This window comes from Nerophis lumbriciformis, linkage group LG19 (genome assembly GCF_033978685.3).
Source record: "Nerophis lumbriciformis linkage group LG19, RoL_Nlum_v2.1, whole genome shotgun sequence".
In the NCBI taxonomy this organism is placed as follows: domain Eukaryota; kingdom Metazoa; phylum Chordata; class Actinopteri; order Syngnathiformes; family Syngnathidae; genus Nerophis; species Nerophis lumbriciformis.
The window spans coordinates 30,454,520-30,478,992 of NC_084566.2; the positions used below are offsets into that span (position 1 = coordinate 30,454,520).

At 40.7% G+C, this 24,473-nt stretch overlaps 1 protein-coding gene across 1 annotated transcript in view; it reads left to right on the forward strand.

Moving 5' to 3' along the window:
- Nucleotides 1-24,473, forward strand: part of vangl2 (VANGL planar cell polarity protein 2) — a 55,533-nt gene that overhangs the window by 19,106 nt on the left and 11,954 nt on the right. Inside the window, exons 2-3 of the mRNA XM_061978990.1 lie at nt 19,884-20,272; nt 20,357-20,480. Coding sequence (XP_061834974.1) covers nt 20,202-20,272; nt 20,357-20,480 — 195 coding nt within the window. The 5' untranslated portion in view covers nt 19,884-20,201. The remainder of the gene's footprint in view (nt 1-19,883; nt 20,273-20,356; nt 20,481-24,473) is intronic.

Genomic DNA, 24,473 nt, shown 5'->3' on the forward strand with positions numbered 1-24,473 from the left:
TGCCTCAGTATCAGGGAATGTAGAGGGTCATTGATTAATTGATTTATATTCTTAGGCCTTGGCCAATAACAAATTTAGCTCGAAGATGTATTGACCTATAAATTATTGTCGATAAACGATATTGCCTTAATTTTTAGGAGGCCAAATTAACCATTGATGAAATACTACATAATAATAATTAGGGGTGTAACGGTACACAAAAATTTCGGTTCGGTACGTTCCTCAGTTTAGAGGTCACGGTTCGGTTCATTTTCGGTACAGTAAGAAAACAACAAAATACAATTTTTTTGGTTATTTATTTACCAAATTTGCAAAATCTTCCACCAAAAATATTTTTCTTAGTGGAATATTTGATGTGAAGTAATCGGAACCTTGGATAGGTCAATAATTCATAATAACATTGATTTTGATTCAATATTATGTTTTGAGCAATGTCAGTTTGAAAGAGAGAAAAAAACAGCTTTGTTTTATTAGTCAACATTGCAACTTTTTCTAAATTACATTTAACCTTTAAGCTTTTTTTATTTCACTTTTGTTATGTTTTTGTTTATTTTAATATTATTTTTATAATGTGCCGTGGGCCTTTAAAACATTAACTGTGGGCCGCAAATGGCCTCCGGGCACTCTTTTGACACCCCTGCTATATATAATAAAAAATTAAATATGATAAATCTATGGATAAAAAGCAGAGCCTGGCTACGCATGCGCGTTTATCATAACTCTTTTTTTTTAATATTTCTGGTTCCTACATTATATATCAACATAAGCACACATGATTGTATTTTTTTATGACAAAAAAAAACAAACCCTCTCTGCATGATAGTTTAAAATGAGCATATATTAATGCAGTATGAACAAGAATGTTTTAATGTAGACACATAGAATCATCATACTTGTGTGATTATATGCATCGAGTGTTCATTCAAGGCTAAGGCAAAATATCGAGATATATATATCGTGTATCGTGACATGGCCTAAAAATATCGAGATATTAAAAAAAGGCCATATCGCTCAGCTCTATATTGTATGTTTATGTCACTGGCGTAAAGAGCAAGAAGAGGGGCAGCTAGTAGACAAGCCAGAAGGAAGGGTCAGAAGAGCAGTAGGGAGTCACTTGGCAGCTTCAAGAAGTGGTCATCTGAAATGGTTTTCACTTCACAGGTGTGCTTGAAGCTCATTTAGAGAATGCCAAGAGTGTGCAAAGGAGTAATCAGAGCAAATGGTGGCTATTTTGAAGAAACTAGAATATAAAACATGTTTTCAGTTATTCCACCTTTTTTTTTTTAAGTACCGGTACATAACTCCACATGTATTCATTCATAGTTTTGATGCCTTCAGTGACAATTTACAATATAAATAGTCATGAAAATATAGAAAACTCATTGAGTGAGAAGGTGTGTCCAAACTGTTGGCCTGTACTTTATATATCCTATTATTTGCATTCTATTGATGCACCAAAAATTGGCCGCAGAAAAAAGACATTGATCACAGAAAACGGCGTTGAGGAAACCAGATGTTGTGATGTAAACCAAGACGTACGCAATTGTCTGGAGCGTAGTCAGCATGTCTGCGATGTGGTTGTAACTTTAATATATCCCAGACATACCCGCGGACAGCCATCTACAAAATGTGCAAATATTAAGAAGACAGTGGTGGCTTTTATGGAGAGAAAGCCCAACTCGAGCAGCAGTGCGAAGCAAGTTTGTCGTCATGCTCGCTGCAGCTCGCCTATTTCCTACTCATGATGACCACGCCTCTAGTCATGCCCCCATTGCCGCAGGTATTTTGGCAACCTGTTGTAATACACTTTTCCATCACTTGTGGCAGTAATGACAAAGTCAAACAAACAAACGAAGTCTGGAGCAAAAGCCAACATTTTTCTCAGCGCAAAAATTATAACCAAAGTGCTGAAGCTGCACTTAAATTTTATTGACAGTGTATTTAAGAAACATATATTATTGAGTTAGACACCTTGTAATTGTATGTAAATTAATTGTTCATCAGTTTTTATAACACCCTCCCCCTTCCACATCCCACCTCCCCGGATTGTAAATAATCAAATGTAGATACTTATTCTCATGCTTTCTGATCTCTCTCTCTCTCTATGTCCACTACTTGCTGTACATATCCTACCAAGTCAGTCCTACACTGTTCAATGTCCATTTCAATGATGATGCAATTGTTGATGACTGAAGTGTTGATATCAACCAAACCTACCCCCCCCCTCCACATCCCACACCCCGGATTGTAAATAATGTAAATAATTCAATGTATATACTCTGATGATTATCTTGTGTGATGACTGTATTATGATGATAGTATATATCTGTATCATGAATGAATTTAAGTTAGAAGGGGAACATTATCACCAGACCTATGTAAGCATCAATATATACCTTGATGTTGCAGAAAAAAGACCATATATTTTTTAACCGATTTCCGAACTCTAAATGGGTGAATTTTGGCGAATTAAACGCCTTTCTATTATTCGCCCTCGGAGCGATGACGTCACAACGTGCCGTCACATCGGGAAGCAATCCGCCATTTTCTCAAACACCGAGTCAAATCAGCTCTGTTATTTTCCGTTTTTTCGACTGTTTTCCGTACCTTGGAGACATCATGCCTCGTCGGTGTGTTGTCGGAGGGTGTAACAACACGAACAGGGACGGATTCAAGTTGCACCAGTGGCCCAAAGATGCAAAAGTGGCAAGAAATTGGACGTTTGTTCCGCACACTTTACCGACGAAAGCTATGCTACGACAGAGATGGCAAGAATGTGTGGATATCCTGCGACACTCAAAGCAGATGCATTTCCAACGATAAAGTCAAAGAAATCTGCCGCCAGACCCCCAGGAAAAGAGAGCGGATGAGGGTATGTCTACAGAATATATTAATTGATGAAAACTGGGCTGTCTGCACTCTCAAAGTGCATGTTGTTGCCAAAGGTATTTCAAATGCTGTAAACCTAGTTCATAGTTGTTAGTTTCCTTTAATGCCAAACAAACACATACCAATCGTTGGTTAGAAGGCGATCGCCGAATTCGTCCTCGCTTTCTCCTGTGTCGCTGGCTGTCGTGTCGTTTTCGTCGGTTTCGCTTGCATACGGTTCAAACCGATATGGCTCAATAGCTTCAGTTTCTTCTTCAATTCCGTTTTCGCTACCTGCCTCCACACTACAACCATCCGTTTCAGTACATGCGTAATCTGTTGAATCGCTTAAGCCGCTGAAATCCGAGTCTGAATCCGAGCTAATGTCGCTATACCTTGCTGTTCTATCCGCCATGTTTGTTTGTATCGGCATCACTATGTGTCGTCACAGGAAAATGGACGGGTGTATATAACGATGGTTAAAATCAGGCACTTTGAAGCTTTTTTTTAGGGATATTGCGTGATGGGTAAAATTTTGAAAAAAACTTCGAAAAATAAAATAAGCCACTGGGAACTGATTTTTAATGGTTTTAACCCTTCTGAAATTGTGATAATGTTCCCCTTTAAACAAGTTGAAAAACTTATTCGGGTGTTACCATTTAGTGGTCAATTGTACGGAATATGTACTGTACTGTGCAATCTACTAATAAAAGCTTCAATCAATCAATCAATCAATCAATCCCATCTTTGGCGGTATTTGATTAGTATTTATTTTTGTAATCAGCTTGACCTAAACCTTGATAATAATCTTTGTGATTAACACATGGTTTCATATTATTTCACAATGTTTATCCTTTTAAGCTGTACGTAGGTTAGGGTTAGGTATAAGGATGGGAAATAATTTAAATCAAGTGTACAATTACTTATTCAGTGTTAATATTACAATGGACCCCGACACCCTCTGTGGTGTATAAGTTGGGCCCAAGGTCAAAAAGGTTCACAACCTGTACAGAGACACATAATTAGCTGCTAGCCGCTCGTCAGCCGGAGAGGATCTGCATTATAAATTATTAATATGCAATTACAGATCACCTACCTTTTCACAAAAATTGTCGGATCCTTATTTAAAAACTCGGTCAATTTCCAATCTTTTTGCAGCGTGTTATAAGCAAAAGGAGCTGAGTGGACAAAGGTTGTTTTTTTTACCCAGCTCTGTCTGAGCGAAAGGCACAGAGAGCAACAGCTGATTGTTTAATCGTGAGGAATACGAGTCGACAGTTCTCTCTGTGATTAAAATATTAATGCAGTGAGGCAGTAATCAATCACAGCCTTGTGTACTAATGTACCGTATTTTCCGCACTATAAGGCGCACCGGATTATTAGCCGCACCTTCTATGAATTACATATTTCATAATTTTGTCCACCAATAAGCCGCCCCGGACTATAAGCCGCGCCTACGCTGCGCTAAAGTGAATGTCAAAAAAACGCTGCGCTAAAGTGAATGTCAAAAAAACAGTCAGATAGTTCAGTCAAACTTTAATAATATATTGAAAACCAGCGTTCTAACAACTCTGTCCCAAAATGTACGCAAATGTGCAATCACAAACATAGTAAAATTCAAAATGGTGTAGAGCAATAAATAGCAACATAATGTTGCTCGAACGTTAATGTCACAACACACAAAATAAACATAGCGCTCACCTTCTGAAGTTATTCTTCATTCGTAAATCCTTCGAATTCTTCGTCTTCGGTGTCCGAATTGAAAAGTTGCGCAAGCGTGGGATCCAAAAATGGCCGGCTCCGCCTCGTCGAAGTCATCGGATTCAGTGTCGCTGTTGTTGTGCAGCAGTTCTGTGAATCCTGCCTTCCGGAAAGCTCGGACCACAGTTGTGACCGAAACTATCTGCCCAGGCATTTACGATCCACTGGCAGATGTTGGCGTATGTCGACCGGCGCTATCTGCCCGTCTTAGTGAAGGTGTGTTCGCCTTCGGAGCTGTGTGAAAAAAGCCACCCGGCCTCTTCGCGTAAACTTCCCTTAACCACTCGCTCATCTTTTCTTCATCCATCCATCCCTTCGAGTTAGCTTTTATGATGATGCCGGCTGGAAAGGTCTCTTTTGGCAAGGTCTTCCTTTTGAATATCATCATGGGTGGAAGTTAGCATGGCAAGCTAGAACCACAGTGAAGGATGACTTCTCATTCCCTGTGGTGCGAATATTCACCGTACGTGCTCCCGTTCCACAGTGCGGTTCACAGGAATATCAGCTGTGAAATACGGTAGTAATCCGTGTGCGGATGGAGAGATTGCGTCTTTTTATGAACCGGATCGCTTAGTAGGAGCCATTTTGTGGTCTTTACAGATGTAAACAGGAAATGAAACGTACGGTGATATCCGCGCGTTTTTTCTTCTTCTTCCGGGGGCGGGTGAAGCGCTTCCTGTTCTATGGGGGCGGGTGCTTTCCTTGGCGGTTGCTTGCGTAGAAGAAGAAGCGCTTCCTGTTCTACCGGGAAAAAAGATGGCGGCTGTTTACCGAAGTTGCGAGACCGAAACTTTATGAAAATGAATCGTAATAAAGCGCACCGGGTTATAAGGCGCACTGTCAGCTTTTGAGAAAAATTGTGGTTTTTAGGTGCGCCTTATAGTGCGGAAAATACGGTACCTGCATCCTAGTAGACAGAGATGGCCATCCCACTTGTAAATACAAGTCACAGTAATGTATCGTAATCCTACAACGTGGAATGAACCTTAGAGAAGCATAATAATTTATTCCCAACATTTTAAGACATGAAGACAGGGCATTCATGTAAAAAATCATGTAAGAATGTTGCAGAGACAAGGCACTTTTTTTACTTAAAAATAAAAACACAAGTTATTACTGAAGAAAACCCCCAATTTAAGTTATTTTTTTCACAAGTTTTTCTATGTGTGGTTTACAAGTTAGGTAGTCCTCAATTAAGACACCTTGGTATATATTTATATTCATGTACCAACATGTATTCTTTCCTCAAGTGGACACTGCTGGAATAGTGTGGGGAACCTTCTTACGGTTTAAAAACATTAGCTTAGTCTTGTGAGCATTAAGGACTAGCTTTAACTGTAAAAGTGAATGCTGAACAGTGTCAAAAGCTTTCTGCAGGGATTCAATGGTCTAAGCAAGAGATGATCCATAGCAGAAAATAATAGCGTCATCTGCATTGAAATGCCTTTTAGCATCAGGCACATTTTATGTGACGCATGACGTCACATAAACCGGAATTGAAACGAATCGATCGCCCATTTTGCATTTATTTAAAAAAAACATTCTAAAACATTTACAAATTAAAATGGAAGAAGATAAACATTTTTAAACACACAAAAATAACATATTTGATTCCTCTGCCAAGAAAGTGGAAGTGAAAGTGTGTATATGTATTTTTTAAGCACATTCAACAATACCGCGATAATGGTAACCGTGATCATTTTGGACACGATAACTTTATTTAGTCCTTTTATTTATGGTTTCCGTTGTGCATATATATATATGAAGCCCCTAAAGCATGGGTGTCAAACTCTGGCCCGCGGGCCAAATTTGGCCCACCGTGTAATTTCACTTGGCCCTTGAGGTGATATCAAATTAACACTGGAGCTGGCCCGCCGATTATATACTGCGGCGGTGCCGCGGTAACACTTCATTCACCGCTAATTCTCATACTTGCCAACCCCCTCGTCACGTCTGCTTTTCATCCAGTCCAACGAGTGCTGGCCCAGTCACATGATATGTGCGGATTCTGCACGCACACACAACTGAATGCAACACATACTTAATCAACAGCGATACAGGTTACACTGAGGGTGCCCGTATAAACAACATTTACACTGCTAGAAATATGCGCCACACTGTGACTCCACACCAAACAAGAATGACAAACACATTTCGGAAGAACATCCCTACCGTAACACAACATAAACACAACAGAACAAATACCCAGAACCCTTTGCAGCACTAACTCTTCCGGGACGCTACAAGGTGTGTGTGTGTGTGCGGGGGGTGTATATTGTAGCGTCCCGGAAGAGTTAGTGCTGCAAAGGGTTCTGGGTATTTGTTCTATTGTGTTTATGTTGTGTTACGGTGCGGATATTCTCCCAAAATGAGTTTGTCATTCTTGTTTGGTGTGGGTTCACACAGTGTGGCGTATTTTTCTAACAGTGTAAAAGTTGTTTGTACGGGCACCCTCAGTGTAACCTGTATTGCTGTTGATTAAGTATGCCATGCATTCACATGTTTGTGCATACAGACGCCACACATATTTTGTGATCGGACCGGCACGTTGCTAGAATAGATGAAAGGCAGATGTGACGACAGCTCGTAGTTGACGTTAAAGGCACTGCCTTTAAGGCACGCCCCCAAGACTGTGGTCCGGGCGGACTACGAGGTATAATGACTGATGAACACCTTCGTTCGATAATGAAGGTTGCCTCAGCTCAAAGGATGAGCCCCGACATTAATGAACTAGCATCCAAGAAAAGATGGCAGGTATCTGGCTTGGGCACATCAGATTAGATCAGTGTGTTGCAAACTGAGCAGTTTAAAGTCCTGAATGGTTGGTTTATTCATTGTTATTTTATTTTCTAATTTATTAGCCTGTGGAAAAAGTTAATGTTAATATTTACCTCAGAAGGCTGCAAATAGAAAAGAGGCATTCAATTTTTTATTTAAATTGTATTTGATATGCCATTGATATTTTTTAATCCATCCATCCATTTTCTACCGCTTATTCCCTTTGGGGTCGCGGGGGGCGCTGGAGCCTATCTCAGCTACAATCGGGCGGAAGGCGGGGTACACCCTGGACAAGTCGCCACCTCATCGCAGGGCCTGATATTTTTTAATTATTATTATTATTATTTGAAACTGGATTTTGCATGTCACTATAAAGTTATATAAGCCTTGCTTGTTCAATATTCAATGCAAAACTTGTTTGGGTCCCTATTAAAAGGTTAATTTGTTCAACCTTGGCCCGCGGCTTTGTTCAGTTTTAAATTTTGGCCCATTCAGTATTTGAGTTTGACACCCCTGCCCTAAAGGGACATGGAGGGAAAAAATGTTTTGCGAGATCTCGCAAACGTTTTTTTCCCCTATGTCAGTGAACCGGAAGTAAAACAGACACAGTGATGGTGAGCCGGAAGTGAAACAGACAAAGTGATGGAGGAGCCTACCCATCATCCGTGAGAGAATTTTATTGATTTCTATTTTAGTATTGGCCTAACATATAAAGACATCAAATCGTATTATGGTCCCACAACAGAGCACAGATGATGGGTAGGCTCCCGCATGCTCCTGCTCCTCCATCGCTGTGTCTGTTTCACTTCCGGTTCACCATCGCTGTGTCTGTTTTACTCCGGTTCACTGACATAGGAAAAAAACCTTTTGCGAGATCTCGCAAAAATTTTTTTTCCCTCCATGTCCCTTTAGGGCAGTGGTTCTTAAAGGCCTACTGAAATGAAATGTTTTTATTTAAACGGGGATAGCAGATCCATTCTATGTGTCATACTTGATCATTTCGGGATATTGCTTTATTTTTGCTGAAAGGATTTAGTAGAGAACAACGAAGATAAAGTTCGCAACTTTTGGTTGCTGATTAAAAAAAGGCTTGCCTGTACCGGAAGTAGCGTGACGTCACTAGTTGAAAGTCTCTTCACATTTCCCCATTGTTTACACCAGCAGCGAGAGCGATTGGGACCGAGAAAGCGACGATTACCCCATTAATTTGAGCCAGGATGAAAGATTCGTGGATGAGGAACGTGAGAGTGAAGGACTAGAGTGCAGTGCAGGACGCATCTTTTTTCGCTCTGACCGTAACTTAGGTACAAGGGCTCATTGGATTCCACACTCTCTCCTTTTTCTATTGTGGATCACGGATTTGTATTTTAAACCACCTCGGATACTATATCCTCTTGAAAATGAGAGTCGAGAACGCGAAATGGACATTCACAGTGACTTTTATCTCCACGACAATACATCAGCAAAGCACTTTAGCTACGGAGCTAACGTGATAGCATCGTGCTTAACTGCAGGTACAAACAAAAGAAATAAGCCCCTGAATGGAAGGATAGACAGAATATCAACAATACTACCAAACTCTGGACCTGTAACCACACGGTTAATGCTGTACCGCCTGACGAAGTCTAGCAATGCTGTTGCTAACGACGCCATTGAATCTAACTTAGCTACGGACCTCGACAGAGCTATAATAAAAACATTAGCTCTCCACCTACGCCAACCCTCATCTGCTCATCAACACCGAAGCTCACCTGCGTTCCAGCGATCGACGGAGCGACGAAGGACTTCACCGGATCATCGATGCGGTCGGCGGCTAGCGTCGGATAGCGCGTCTGCTATCCAAGTCAAAGTCCTCCTGGTTGTTGCTGTAGCCAGACGCTAATACACCGATCGCATCTACAGCTTTCTTCTTTGCAGTCTCCATTGTTCATTAAACAAATTGCAAAAGATTCACCAACACAGATGTCCAGAATACTGTGGAATTTTGCGATGAAAACTGAGCTTTTTGTATTGGATACTATGGCGTCCCAATACTTCCGTTTCAACCATCGACGTCACGCGCATACGTCATCATACCTACACGTTTTCAACCGGAAGTTTCGCAGGAAATTTAAAATTGCACTTTATAAGTGTTGGCATGTGTTGCAATGTTAAGATTTCATCATTGATATATAAACTATCAGACTGCGTGGTCGGTAGTAGTGGGTTTCAGTAGGCCTTTAACCTTGTTGTAGGTACCGAACCCCAACTCTTCTTTAGTGAAAAATAAAAAGTGTTTTTTTCCTGTCAAATCCAAGACAAATGTACGGTTGTTTTTTTTTACTGGTGCACAAAATGAACCGTGCATGAACATCACCTTGTTCAAAGAACAAAACCAACACAGTGCATAAACTCACAACAAATTACACACCTGCAAATCAGTGTGACTTCTGCTGTTGCCTTTGAGAGACTAGTTTAGATATGCGTGGCTTCACCTTGGCAAGTGCCACTCTCATGTCATTTTCACAGAAAAGTCTGTTCCTTTTCTTCGTTTTTATGTCCAGCACCCTCGAAAAGGATTGCTCGCAAAGACTGGGGGTATCCATAATTCGCCGATAGGGAGAAGTTTTTATTTACACGATGAGTCGGGTGTGTCTTGACCTCCACCGAACCCCTGAGGCCGACACACCAAGCCCCTAGGGTTCGATCGAACCCAGGTTAAGAACCACTGCTTTAGGGGCTCCGTATATATTTGCACTGACATAGGAAAAAAACCTTTTGCGAGATTTAGCAAAAAGTATTGCGAGATCTTGCAAAACATCCATGTACCTTTAGGGGCTCAAAAATATATAGGGTCCCCTAAACCAGTGGTACCCAACCTTTTTGTAACTGCGGACCGGTCAACGCTTGAAAATTTGTCCCACGGACCGGGGGGGGCACAGAATCATGTGTGCTTACGGACTGTATCCCTGCAGACTGTATTGATATATATCGATATATAATGTAGGAACCAGAATTTTAACAGAAAGAAACAACCCTTTTGTGTGAATGAGTGTAAAAGGGGGAGGGAGGTTTTTTTGGGTTGGTGCACTAATTGTAAGTGTATCTTGTGTTTTTTATTTTAATTTAATAATAATAAAACATTTTATATATATATATATATATATATATATATATATATATATATATATATATATATATATATATATATATATATATATATATATATATATATAATTTTTTTTAATTTATTTATTTCTTTCTTGTGCGGCCCGGTACCAATCGATCCACAGACCGGTACCGGCCGAGGCCCGGTGGGTGTGGACCACTGCCCTAAACCCTTCTTAACAAAGACAGAACCTATTTTGTTGCTTTTGGTTGTGATTTTTATTAAAGTGCAACATTTTGCTCACACAGTATTTTTTTTTTTTTTATTATTTGTTTTAATTTAACTTGGATATCTAAAAGTTTGCATTCAAATTACAAAGTCAAAATATACGGGAAATACAAGTTTATTGCATTATTTTTATGTATTATTTCATCAGTGGTTATTTAGTTTAAAAAAATAATGGCATAATATTGTTTACCGCCAATTAATTGTTTGTCATCCAGTCAAATTTGCTATCAGCCCAGGCCTACTTGGAAAGCCAAAGTACATTCGATACCAGGTTTGTCTTTGCGGTTGGTATTTTTTACAGTAAACAGTATAGTTGTGGTCGTGCTAGTAAATCACCTTTTAAGAGCTTTTTCAAAGTGATGTGTACTGAAAGCACTTTTATGAGCCTCACTGTCACGTCCTTTGTAGTATTTCATACATTAGCGGCCTGTCGGTGGTTGACAGTCGCTCTGACCATGATAAAATTTAATTGCCTGCTTTTAGTTGTTTTGCTGCCCTTGAGTGCACTTGAACTTTTAGTTTTTTTAACACAGCAACCTTGCTTGAACACTGGCATGCAAATAAATGAATGTACCGTATTTTTCGGACTATAAGTCGCAGTTTTTTTCATAGTTTGGCCGGGCTCCAGTGCGACTTATATATGTTTTTTTCCTTCTTTATTATGCATTTTCGGCAGGTGCGACTTATACTCCGAAAAATACGGTATGTCTTCAATAAAACTCCAAAAAACAAAACAAGAAAAAAACCCAACTTGGGGTTTGAATGGAGCGTTCGAATAGGAGAAGAGGAGTGGGGATGAAGTACGACACCCATAGATGAATAGGAAACCTCAGCCATACACCACTGGACCGCACCTGTTTTGGATCAAATGTTCTGCCACATTCTCAATAGCTGTTTTGCACCACAATTGTGCTTAGTCACACCTTTTTTTGGCTTGCTGCTACTCCAAAATGTGCGGAAAAATAATTTAAAGGTAGTACTCACTACTTGCAATCAACACCTCATACTAAGAATTATCTTCCATATACAGTATATACATGTGAATATGCTCAATCATCCTCGTAGTTTTGTTCTCAGGACATTGAATTGATCACAACTGGACTGTTCAAGTTGTCTTAGATTAGAAGATGTTTTGCTTATCTTTCGAGCAGACTTCATGCACAAAGGCTAGATAGGACAGCTCTAGTCTGAAGGAGTGGTCTTTCAACCACCAATGCCACCATATGCATTCGATAACAATTAAAGGGGAACATTATCACAATTTCAGAAGGGTTAAAACCATTAAAAATCAGTTCCCAGTGGCTTATTTCATTTTTCGAAGTTTTTTTCAAAATTTTACCCATCACGCAATATCCCTAAAAAAAGTTTCAAAGTGCCTGATTTTAACCATCGTTATATACACCCGTCCATTTTCCTGTGACGTCACATAGTGATGCCAATACAAACAAACATGGCGGATAGAACAGCAAGGTAAAGCGGCATTAGCTCGGATTCAGACTCGGATTTCAGCGGCTTAAGCGATTCAACAGATTACGCATGTAATGAAACGGATGGTTGTAGTGTGGAGGCAGGTAGCGAAAACGAAATTGAAGAAGAAACTGAAGCTATTGAGCCATATCGGTTTGAACCGACATGAAGTGAAACCGACGAAAACGACCCGACAGCCAGCGACACGGGAGAAAGCGAGGACGAATTCGGCGATCGCCTTCTAACCAACGATTGGTATGTGTTTGTTTGGCATTAAAGGAAACTAACAACTATGAACTAGGTTTACAGCATATGAAATACATTTGGCAACAACATGCACTTTGAGAGTGCAGACAGCCCAGTTTTCATCAATTAATATATTCTGTAGACATACCCTCATCCGCTCTCTTTTCCTGAAAGCTTATCTGTCCAGTCCAGTTGGAAATGCATCTGCTTTGAGTGTCGCAGGATATCCACACATTCTTGCCATCTCTGTCGTAGCATAGCTTTCGTCAGTAAAGTGTGCGGAACAAACGTCCAATTTCTTGCCACTTTCGCATCTTTGGGCCACTGGTGCAACTTGAATCCGTCCCTGTTCGTGTTGTTACACCCTCCGACAACACATCGACGAGGCATGATGTTTCCAAGGTACGGAAAACAGTCGAAAAAACGGAAAATAACAGAGCTGATTTGACTCGGTGTTTGAGAAAATGGCGGATTGCTTCCCGATGTGACGTCACGTTGTGACGTCATCGCTCCGAGAGCGAATATTAGAAAGGCGTTTAATTCGCCAAAATTCACCCATTTAGAGTTCGGAAATCGGTTAAAAAAATATATGGTCTTTTTTCTGCAACATCAAGGTATATATTGACGCTTACCGTATTTTCCGCACTATAAGGCGCACCGGATTATTAGCCGCACCTTCTATGAATTACATATTTCATAATTTTGTCCACCAATAAGCCGCCCCGGACTAAAAGCCGCGCCTACGCTGCGCTAAAGTGAATGTCAAAAAAACGCTGCGCTAAAGTGAATGTCAAAAAAACAGTCAGATAGTTCAGTCAAACTTTAATAATATATTGAAAACCAGCGTTCTAACAACTCTGTCCCAAAATGTACGCAAATGTGCAATCACAAACATAGTAAAATTCAAAATGGTGTAGAACAATAGCAACATAATGTTGCTCGAACGTTAATGTCACAACACACAAAATAAACATAGCGCTCACCTTCTGAAGTTATTCTTCATTCGTAAATCCTTCGAATTCTTCGTCTACGGTGTCCGAATTGAAAAGTTGGGCGAATACGGGATCCAAAATGGCCGGTTCCGTCTCGTCGAAGTCACCGGAGTCAGTGTCACTGTTGTCCAGCAGTTCTGTGAATCCTGCCTTCCGGAAAGGTCGGACCACAGTTGTGACCGAAACTATCTGCCCAGGCATTTACGATCCACTGGCAGATGTTGGCGTATGTCGACCGGCGCTATCTGCCCGTCTTAGTGAAGGTGTGTTCGCCTTCGGAGCTGTGTGAAAAAAGCCACCCGGCCTCTTCGCGTAAACTTCCCTTAACCACTCGCTCATCTTTTCTTCATCCATCCATCCCTTCGAGTTAGCTTTTATGATGACGCCAGCTGGAAAGGTCTCTTTTGGATGGGTGGAAGTTAGCATGGCAAGCTAGAACCACAGTGAAGGATGACTTCTCATTCCCTGTGGAGCGAATATTCACCGTACGTGCTCCCGTTCCACAGTGCGGTTCAGTTGCTGTGAAATACGGTAGTAATCCGTGTGCGGATGGAGAGATTGAGTCTTTTTATGAACCGGATCGTTTTGTAGGAGCCATTTTGTGGTCTTTACAGATGTAAACAGGAAATGAAACGTACGGTGATATCCGCGCGTTTTTTCTTCTTCTTCCGGGGGCGGGTGAAGCGCTTCCTGTTCTATGGGGGCGGGTGAAGCGCTTCCTGTTCTATGGGGGCGAGTGCTTTCCTTGGCGGTTGCTTGCGTAGAAGAAGAAGCGCTTCCTGTTCTACCGGGAAAAAAGATGGCGGCTGTTTACCGAAGTTGCGAGACCGAAACTTTATGAAAATGAATCGTAATAAAGCGCACCGGGTTATTAGGCGCACTGTCAGCTTTTGAGAAAAATTGTGGTTTTTAGGTGCGCCTTATAGTGCGGAAAATACGGTACATAGGTCTGGTGATAATGTTCCCCTTTAAAAACGCCTGTCTGATATATAAACGCCTACATGGATTAGCTCCGTCCCCACTAAATGATTCCATTAAATACAGAACTAGTGGAACATCTACATCTTGTATCACAAGGACCACAAATAGAGGAGACTGTGAGGTGCCAGTGAGGAAAAACCTCTTTAGGTCAAAATGTTCTAACAGTCTACCTACCGCAGTAAGGGAATGCGCCAGCTTTGCTACATTTATAAGTCAATTAAAGGCCTGGTTAAAAAGTAAACAGATTTGTGATCACACAAATAAACACAATGATAAAAGGTCATTTAATCGCTGTCATAATATGAGCACTTAAATGTCATTTACACATCTATACTTTTACATCTGACATTTTATTCGGGCCGTGTGCAATATATCATGCACTTTATTCAGGCTGTATATGCAATACAGTATATCGTGGCACTTTATTCGGGCTATGTGCAATGGAATACGTAAACATTCCTACTTTTTATTTGATTTTTTTATTTAATTGATTTGTTATTTTTGATGTAATTACCTGTTTTTTTTAACTCTCTTTTAAATGACCTGACTGTCACTTACTCTGCACTGCAAAAAGTCAGTGTTCAAAAACAAGAAAAAATTTTTACAAAAATTAGGGGTATTTTATTTGAACTAAGCAAAATTATCTGCCAATAGAACAAGAAAATTTGGCTTGTAAAGACTTTCCAAAACAAGTAAAATTAGCTAACTTCAATGAACCCAAAAATATCTTAAAATAAGAATATTCTCACTAATAACAAGTGCACTTTTCTTGGTAGAAAAAAAAGACCTTTTTGCTCAATATGTTGAAAAATATTCTTAAATTAGGTAAATGCTAGTGCCATTATCTTGACATAATGATGTGTGCTCGGCATTACATTTCTTGAAACCAGCAAACTTAAACTAAAAACTAATTTATTTTTCTTAATGGAAAGGCAACAAGCAACCCCTTGTTATTCTTGGGGTCTCCTAGCCGCTCAGGCAAATCATATGGTCTAAAAATGCATTTTTCCATCGATAACATGACATCATCGCGCCAAGTGCGTGCTCTTTCAGTCAATTAGTGCGCCAAAAAATGTTTTTATTGTAATTTTAAAGAATTTATCTGAATGTGCATGAACTATTTCTGTTCAAAATTGTTTGAAATGTCACATGTTAAATGTTTAAATATTTACTGTACTGTGCCAACTGTACTACTGTATGAGTACATATTTTCTATTGTTTCATTGAAAATAAAACAGCAAAGTCCATTTGGCTGTCATCTGTTTTAATTATGAGACACATTTGTGTCAAAATCATGATTTTTTTTTTTCATGCTTGAAGTAAGAAATGATTACTTTGTAAAAGTAGTTTTATACTTGTGAGTGTTGATGACACAGCTTTGCAACAGTTGATATTCTAGTTTCAAGCATGTTTTACTCATGGTCATAAAATCTCAGCAACAAGCTGTAATATCTTACTGAGATCATTTAGGACCAAAACACTTAAAACAAGTAAAACACTCTAACATAAAATCTGTTTAGTGAGAAGAATTTTCTTATCAGACAGAAAATAAGCAAATATCACCCTTATTTGAGATATTTAATCTTACTTAGATTTCAGTTTTTGCAGTGTGTGGGTTTGATCCTGACTTTTCTCTGTGTGCATGTTATTGTCGTTTCATTGTATGTATACACCAACCTGGGTAAAACCCGACATATATACATGTTACATATATGTTCATTAATATGTGCTGTCTCTATTTTAAATAAAGAATTGAAGTTGAATTGAGATTATGTGACTAGTTCTATAAGGCCAAACTCAAACGCGTCACCCCTTCTGCATTCAAACTGGAAACGCCACTACGGCGGTCATGTGGACAACTGAGTGACCTTCCCGTGTCCCTTGGTCCATTGTCCTCACTCACAAACATCACCTGACGTGGCATAAATCTAATTTATTTTTCCTTCGCATTGCTTTTAAACAGAATTCTAAGAATGACAAAAATAAGTTTTGTCACATTCCAGTTGCTTTATTTTGAGAATAGTACAACATAACATGCTTGTTCCTGTTGTTGCATCAGAAAAAAGTGTGTTGAAGGAGAGATTTAATACACTTGTGGGTGATAATGTTTCCATATCTGTGTGCACAGGAAGTGGATTTAAATATGTTGCCGCTAATGGAAGATAAAAAAAAAAGATCAGGACCACATTAGAGTTTAATGGCAGCCCCTCTAAACTCCCACAAGACCAATCGAGACCATCCCTTTTAAGCCACGCCTACCTTTTTATCAACTAACCAGCGTATGACAGCCTGGCATTCGTCATGATGGCTGGTCTTCTATTTTGGTGTTTTTTCAGCAGCGTGTTGGGTAGGAGCAGAGGGCGGCGTGAGGTCATGTTTCCATGGCAACTGTCAACCTACAACCCCCCGCACCCCTCCCTCGTCCCTCAAACTGAACGCCCTCTTTCATCACCATAGCAGCGGAAGGGCCTGGTTACCAGGGGAGACTCGGGCAGCGCGGGAGGGAATGTAAGACCAGGAGAGGCCAAACTAGTTTTTGTGAAGACGCGGTAATCCAATATGGCCACCATTGTTATGGCGTGTCGGCAAAGCGGTCGCGTGATGACTAACCGCCACCAAGACCTGGCAGGACGCTGCGCTAGCACACGTAGCCAACATCGTACGTCTTCGGTTTTAGTGGGTCATTGTGCCATAGGGCCGCACGCTGGCTGGCAAGGTTGGGGAGGGTGCGGGGGTTTGATTCCCACGCTGGGGGTGATGGGACGCATATTTCAAATGACACCTGTCAGTGCCAACTCATTACTCAAACACCTCAACACCTGTGACTAGGGGTGTAACGGTACACAAAAATTTCGGTTTGGTACATACCTCGGTTTAGAGGTCACGGTTCGGTTCATTTTCGGTACAGTAAGAAAACAACAAAATATACATTTTTGGGTTATTTATTTACCAAATTTGTAAACAATGGCTTTATCCTTTTAACATTGGGAACACTATAATAATTCTGCCCATGTTAATCAACATTAAACTGCCTCAAGTTGTTGCTCAGATTAAAAAAAATGACAAAACTTTTCTTCTACATATAAAAAGTGCAACATTAAACAGTTTCAAGTCAACTCTTCATGCTTATTTTATTACAGCATTTGGGAAGCCTGTAGTTGATTTTTATTATGTAAATGTTATATTTTTATCAACATGTGATAGCAGGGACCCTGCCATTCAAAACTAGGCTGCTCCATTACTAATGATTAATGTAACTATAGCTGAAAAAATAATACAATAGCAATAGGAGAGACTATTCATCCCTGAACACCATGCAGTTCATGTAGGCTTTATGATGCAGTTATATTATTATATCAACTATCAGATACAGAAACTCTTCATTTAACACAATGTCCTTTTTTGCTGCTTCAACACAGCTTAATCAACACAGAAAAAGGTAAAGTTAAATAACAGACAGACAGGGCTTTGCTGTCCGTAACACACACACACACACACACACGCACACACCGCAAAATGAGCTAACGTTACGCTAAAAGCGAATTAGCCTTCACCTCAAGCCAGGACTGCGAGCGAGCTGAAGCTGCCGTTTATATTTCTAGAACGTCAACGGGCTCATAGTGATGTTACTAGTAGTTGACTGGGAGGTGTTTATTATAATTTGGGGAGAGTCCGCTGCCTGATGCTTACCTGCTAAACGCTAAGCACTGACTACATGCGCTCTGAATTAGGGATGTCCCGATCCAGGTTTTTGCACTTCCGATCCGATACCGATATTGTTTTTGCACTTCCGATCCGATACCGATACTGACTGATACCGATACTGGCCTATCCGAGCATGTACCGGTATTAAAGTTTAAAGTTATTTAGCCTACTTAGTTGTCAGAATCATGTTGAAAAGGGTTTTAGTACTCTTGATAACAACTAGCCAGCTGAATTAGGGGAGTTTGAATAATACACAATGGTTGGTAACAAGAAACTGACCTGTTTATTCAAGGATAAACACAAAATAGACAAAATCATACATGACAAACAGAAATGGCATCATTGAACTAGGGCTGGGCGATATGGCCTTTTTTTAATATTGCGGTATTTTAAGGCCATATTGCGATACACGATATATATCTCGATATTTTGCCTTAGCCTTGAATGAACACTTGATGCATATAATCACAGCAGTATGATGATTCTATGTGTCTACATTAAAACATTCTTCTTCATACTGCATTAATATATGCTACTTTTAAACTTTCATGCACAGAAGGAAATCACAACTAAAAAAATCACTATTTTTTTCATACGGTGTTGATCTGGAAATGTTTGCCTCGGCATTTTGATGGCGTGGGCTTGTGGCACCGAATGGAGATAAGCGTCTCGACAGACGTTACAATATTTGAACAATAATGACGAAAACTGTTTTCTCTGTCGTGTCCGTGTGTCGAAAATTGTTATGCGCTTATTTTTTTATTTGATTTTGTGCGTGGCATAGATTTGTCGTGCGCAATTGCACAGGCGTGCACCTTAGAGGGAGCGTTGCTAGCACGGCTGCGCTAGCATCACAGCTAACGTTAGCCATGCTGCTACCTCTCTGCTCGGGGAGGGCATATACGTATGTGACATATGACGTGACAGTATGTGACGTATGACGTGACAGTATGTGACGTGTGTAAGAAGGTGCGCTTGCTGTCTGTGAGAGGAAGACACAGGAAAGAGTGAGAAGAGCCTGTCGTGTAATGCCAGCAGCTAAAAGCAACTGCGTGAGAATCCACAGACCTGTGGATGTGTTGAAGGTGTGCTGGAAAATGCGGAACGGAAATTAGGGAGCAGCAGAAAAGTGGAATGTATTATTTAGATAGGTGCGTTGGAAAACACGGACCGGAGTTTTTTTTAAAACTGGATCTGGATCGGCATTTTCCCATGCCTTGCCGATACGCATTTTTTGGCAAATATCGGTGGCCGATCCGATCCAAATATCGGATCGGGACATCCCTACTCTGAATACGCACTGCTGATTGGCTGTTACCGCTCTGTTTGTAACCAATCAGATGGTTGTGTGGGTGGGACAATGCTGGGTGCTGTGTAGAATACTGGCAGAGGCAGAAGGAAGCGGAGCAGCTTGTTAAGACTTTATATGTTCGTGTGGAAACTCGTTCGGTACACCTCCGAACCGAAGCGAACCCCCCGTACCGAAACGGTTCAATACAAATACACGTACCGTTACACCCCTACCTGTGACAAATAAACACCCAAGGCAGATCAAACCTAAAACGGTCCCATTTTCACTAAGAATGCACCTTTATCCAGCTCCTCGCCAAAACGTGGTCAGTTTTCTGTTGACTTTCAGTAATGATCGACAGTAACAGAATTCAAACATGAAAATCGTGTTCATGGCCTTTTCTACGTTTTCCTTTCAGGTTGCGGCCACCTCATCTCTCCCTGCCTCGACTCTCCTACCCGTCCTCCTCTCCCGCCCCTCCTCCTCCTCATCGCTGTAGCCTATACCCTCCCCCCCACCCCCCTACCCTCTACCACCTTCTCCTTCGCCCCCCTTTCCAGCCTCCAAGATAGATTCCCTCAGGAGCAAGGTTGACCTGCTCAAGCTGCCCTTGGCCCTCTCCACCAAGTCCATCTCCGAGCACAAGAGCCAGCTGCGAGGCGTCGGCAAGCAGTGCGGTACGGGGGGAGGAGGAGGAGGCGGGGCCCGCAAAGCCCGCTCACCGCCAACCCGAGACATGGACAACGAGTCGCAGTACTCGGGATACTCGTACAAGTCGTCGCACTCGCGCAGCTCTCGCAAACACAGGTGGGTCGCTTGGCTACTTCTTAAGAATAAAAATGGCCTCTCATGAGAGGAGGGATATCATCAAGTAAACGGCATGTCTCGCAGGGAACGGAGGGACCGCCATCGTTCTAAAAGCAGAGACGGGAGCAGCCGTGGAGACAAATCGGTGACCATTCAGACGCCGGGAGAGCCGCTGCTCGATGCAGAGTCGACCCGCGGAGACGACAGGGTCAGTACCCCAATTGTCTACATCATTTAGGGGTCTTCCAGCTTTTTTTTTTACTTTGAATTCATATTATTAAACAGGATCAAACTATTCCAATGTAGGTCAAGATTAGGGCTGGGCGATATATCGATATACTCGATATATCGCGGGTTTGTCTCTGCGATATAGAAAATGACTATATCGTGATATTCGAGAATACGTTCTCACGCAGTTGCTTTTAGCTGCGGGCATTACACTACAGGCTCTTCTCACTCTTTCTTGTCTCCTTCTCACAAAGACTTAAAACAAGCGCACCTTCTTACATACGTCACATACTGTCACGTGTGCAACGTCACACGCTCCCGCGGAGCAGACAGGTAGCGACATGGTAATGTTAGCTGTGATGCTAACGGTGCGGTGCGGGTGGTAATACGAGAGAGAAAAGGTGCGAATCTGCTAACAAATGAAGGAAGAATTAATTCCCAAGAAAAACAGCACGGGGTCCATCGTCTGGCGGTGGTTTGGCTTCAAGTGGGAAAATGTTGAACAATTATGCGGCAAAAGCGTTGCTACAAAAAGTAGCACCACTGCTAATGTAGCATCATTTGAAAAGTCACCCGCTAGAGCAGTGGTTCTCAACCTTTTTTCAGTGATGTACCCCCTGTGAACATTTTTTTAATTCAAGTACCCCCCTAATCAGAGCAAAGCATTTTTGGTTGAAAAAAATATAAAGAAGTAAAATACAGCACTATGTCATCAGTTTCTGATTTATTAAATTGTATAACAGTGCAAAAATATTGCTCATTTGTAGTGGTCTTTCTTGAACTATTTGGAAAAAAAGATATACAAATAACTAAAAACGTGTTGAAAAATAAACTAGTGATTCAATTATATAGATTTCTACACATAGAAGTAATCATCAACTTAAAGTGCCCTCTTTGGGGATTGTAATAGAGATCCATCTGGATTCATGAACTTAATTCTAAACATTTCTTCACAGGAAAAGAAATCTTTAACATCAATATTTATGGAACATGTCCACAAAAAAATCTAGCTGTCAACACTGAATATTGCATTGTTGCATTTCTTTTCACAGTTCTTTTTGACAGACATTTTAGTGAGGGTCAAACCATCATGGCAGGAGGGAAACTCTGGATTTATGGTAATGCATGGAATAGCCTACTTGATTTGATGTTCAGTTTATGAACTTACATTCATATTTTGTTGAAGTGTTGTTCAATAAATATATTTATAAAGGATTTTTGAATTGTTGCTATTTTTAGAATATTTAAAAAAAATCTCACATACCCCTTGGCATACCTTCAAGTACCCCCAGGGGTACGCGTACCCCCATTTGAGAACCACTGCGCTAGAGAATGAAGAGTGCTTGAAACTCCGTATGTCAACATCCTAGTTCGGTGCCACACCAACAAAATGCCGAAGCAACTATTTCCAGATCAACACCGTATGAAAAAAATAGTCAACAACAGAAGGAGATAACGTCCGCAGGAACCTACCACACAGCGAAGGACATAGACTATTTGATTCCCTATTATGCAGCTCATTTTTATTTGACAGTTATTGAAATATCTTGTGTGACATCATGCACAGAAGTGCACTTTATTTGTTTTAAACTATTGTAGTGGCAAATGAAGGAAGAATTAATTCCCAAGAAAAACAGCAGGGTGTCCATCGTCTGGCGGTGGTTTGGCTTCAAGTGGGAATATGCCGAACCGACAACCGTAATTTGTCAAGTGTGGGGCAAAAGCGTTTCTATAAAAAGTAGCGTTACTGCTAATATGTAGCATCATTTGAAAAGTCCCCTGCTAGAGAATGAAGAGTGCTTACTCCGCATGTCAACATCTCCGTTCGGTGCCACACCATCAAAATGCCGAGGCAAACATTTCCAGATCAACACCGTATGAAAAAAGAGTCGACAACAAAAGGAGATACTGTCCGCAGTAGGGATGTCCCGATCCAGGTTTTTGCACTTCCGATCCGATACCGATATTGTTTTTGCATTTCCGATCCGATACCGATACTGACCGATACCGATACTGACCGATACTGGCCTATCCGAGCATGTATTAAAGTTTAAAGTTATTTAGCCTACTTAGTTGTCAGAATCATGTTGAAAAGGGTTTTAGTACTCTTGATAACAACTAGCCAGCTGAATTAGGGGAGTTTGAATAATACACAATGGTTGGTAACAAGAAACTGACCTGTTTATTCAAGGATAAACACAAAATAGACAAAATTATACATGACAAACAGAAATGGCATCATTGAACTAGGGCTGAGCGATATGGCCTTTTTTTAATATTGCGATATTTTAAGGCCATATTGCAGTACACAATATATATCTCGATATTTTGCCTTAGCCTTGAATGAACACTTGATGCATATAATCACAGCAGTATGATGATTCTGCGTGTTTTGATTGATTGATTGAGACTTTTATTAGTAGGTTGCACAGTGAAGTACATATTCCGTACAATTGACCACTAAATGGTAACACCCGAATAAGTTTTTCAACTTGTTTAAGTCGGGGTTCATAATACAGATATATACTATCATCATAATACAGTCATCACACAAGATAATCACATTGAATTATTTACATTATTTATAATCCAGGGTGTGGAGGGGGGCGCCGGATGTTTTTTAATTTGATTTTGTGCGTGGCATAGATTTGCCGTGCGCAGAGGACGCTTGAGCAGGCGCGCACCTTAGCGGCTGCGCTAGCATCACAGCTAACGTTAGCCATGCCGCTACCTCGCTCTCTGCTGGGAGAGGACGTATACGTATGTGACGTATGACGTGACAGTTTGTGACGTATGACGTGACAGTATGTGACGTGTGTAAGAAGGTGCGCTCGCTGTCTGTAAGAGGGAGACACAGGAAAGAGTGAGAAGAGCCTGTCGTGTAATGCCAGCAGCTAAAAGCAACTGCGTGAGAATTGTGGATGTGTTGAAGGTGTGCTGGAAAATGCGGAACGGAAATTACGGAGCAGCAGAAAAGTGGAATGTATTATTTAAATCGGTGCGTTGGAAAACACGGACCGGAGTGTTTTTTTAAACTGGATCTGGATCGGCATTTTCCCATGCCTTGCCGATACGCAATTTTTGGCAAATATCGGCAGCCGATCCGATCCAAATATCGGATCGGGACATTCCTAGTCCGCAGGAACCTACCACATAGCGAAGGACGAACACTATTTGATTTCCTATTATGCAGCTCATTTTTATTTGACACTTATTGAAATATCTTGTGTGACATCATGTTTTTAAACTATTGTAGTGGTGTTCTGTACAAAAAGTGCACTTTAATTTACTGTTTTGATATGTCCTCTGAGTGACATCATGCACAAAAGTGCACTAATAGCTTGTTTTAAAATGTCTCTGACAATCTTGCACTTTCTGTTTTGAAATGACATGAATGTTTGTGCCACTGCTTAATAACTGTTTAATAAATACAGTTTTGGTAAATTGACTTAATTGTGATTTCCCTCTCCATGAAAGTTTAAAATAAGCATATACTAATGCAGTATGAACAAGAATGTTTTAATGTAGACACATAGAATCATCATACTGCTGTGATTACCGGTATATGCATCAAGTGTTCATTCAAGGCGAAAGCAAAATATCGAGATATATATCGTGTATCGTGACATGGCCTAAAAATATCGAGATATTAATAAAAGGCCATATCGCCCAGCCCTAGTCAAGATACACTAAGCCAGTGGTTCTCAAACTCTTTTCACCAAGTACCACCTCAGAAAACACTTGGCTCTCCAATTACCAGCAAATATAGAAATATAGTAGAAATATAATGTCATTAATAAGTCCGGGGAAGTTTTTTCCATCTTATTTTCGATAAGCATGCCATTTATGTCGGCATAGCATAGCATAGATTGGCTCCAAGTTCAACAAGTCACGCCAACCTCACCCGTCTGCTCCAACGTTTCAGCTCCAACGTTTCAGCTCCAACGTGCTCGCTTCTATAACCAGTGGTCAA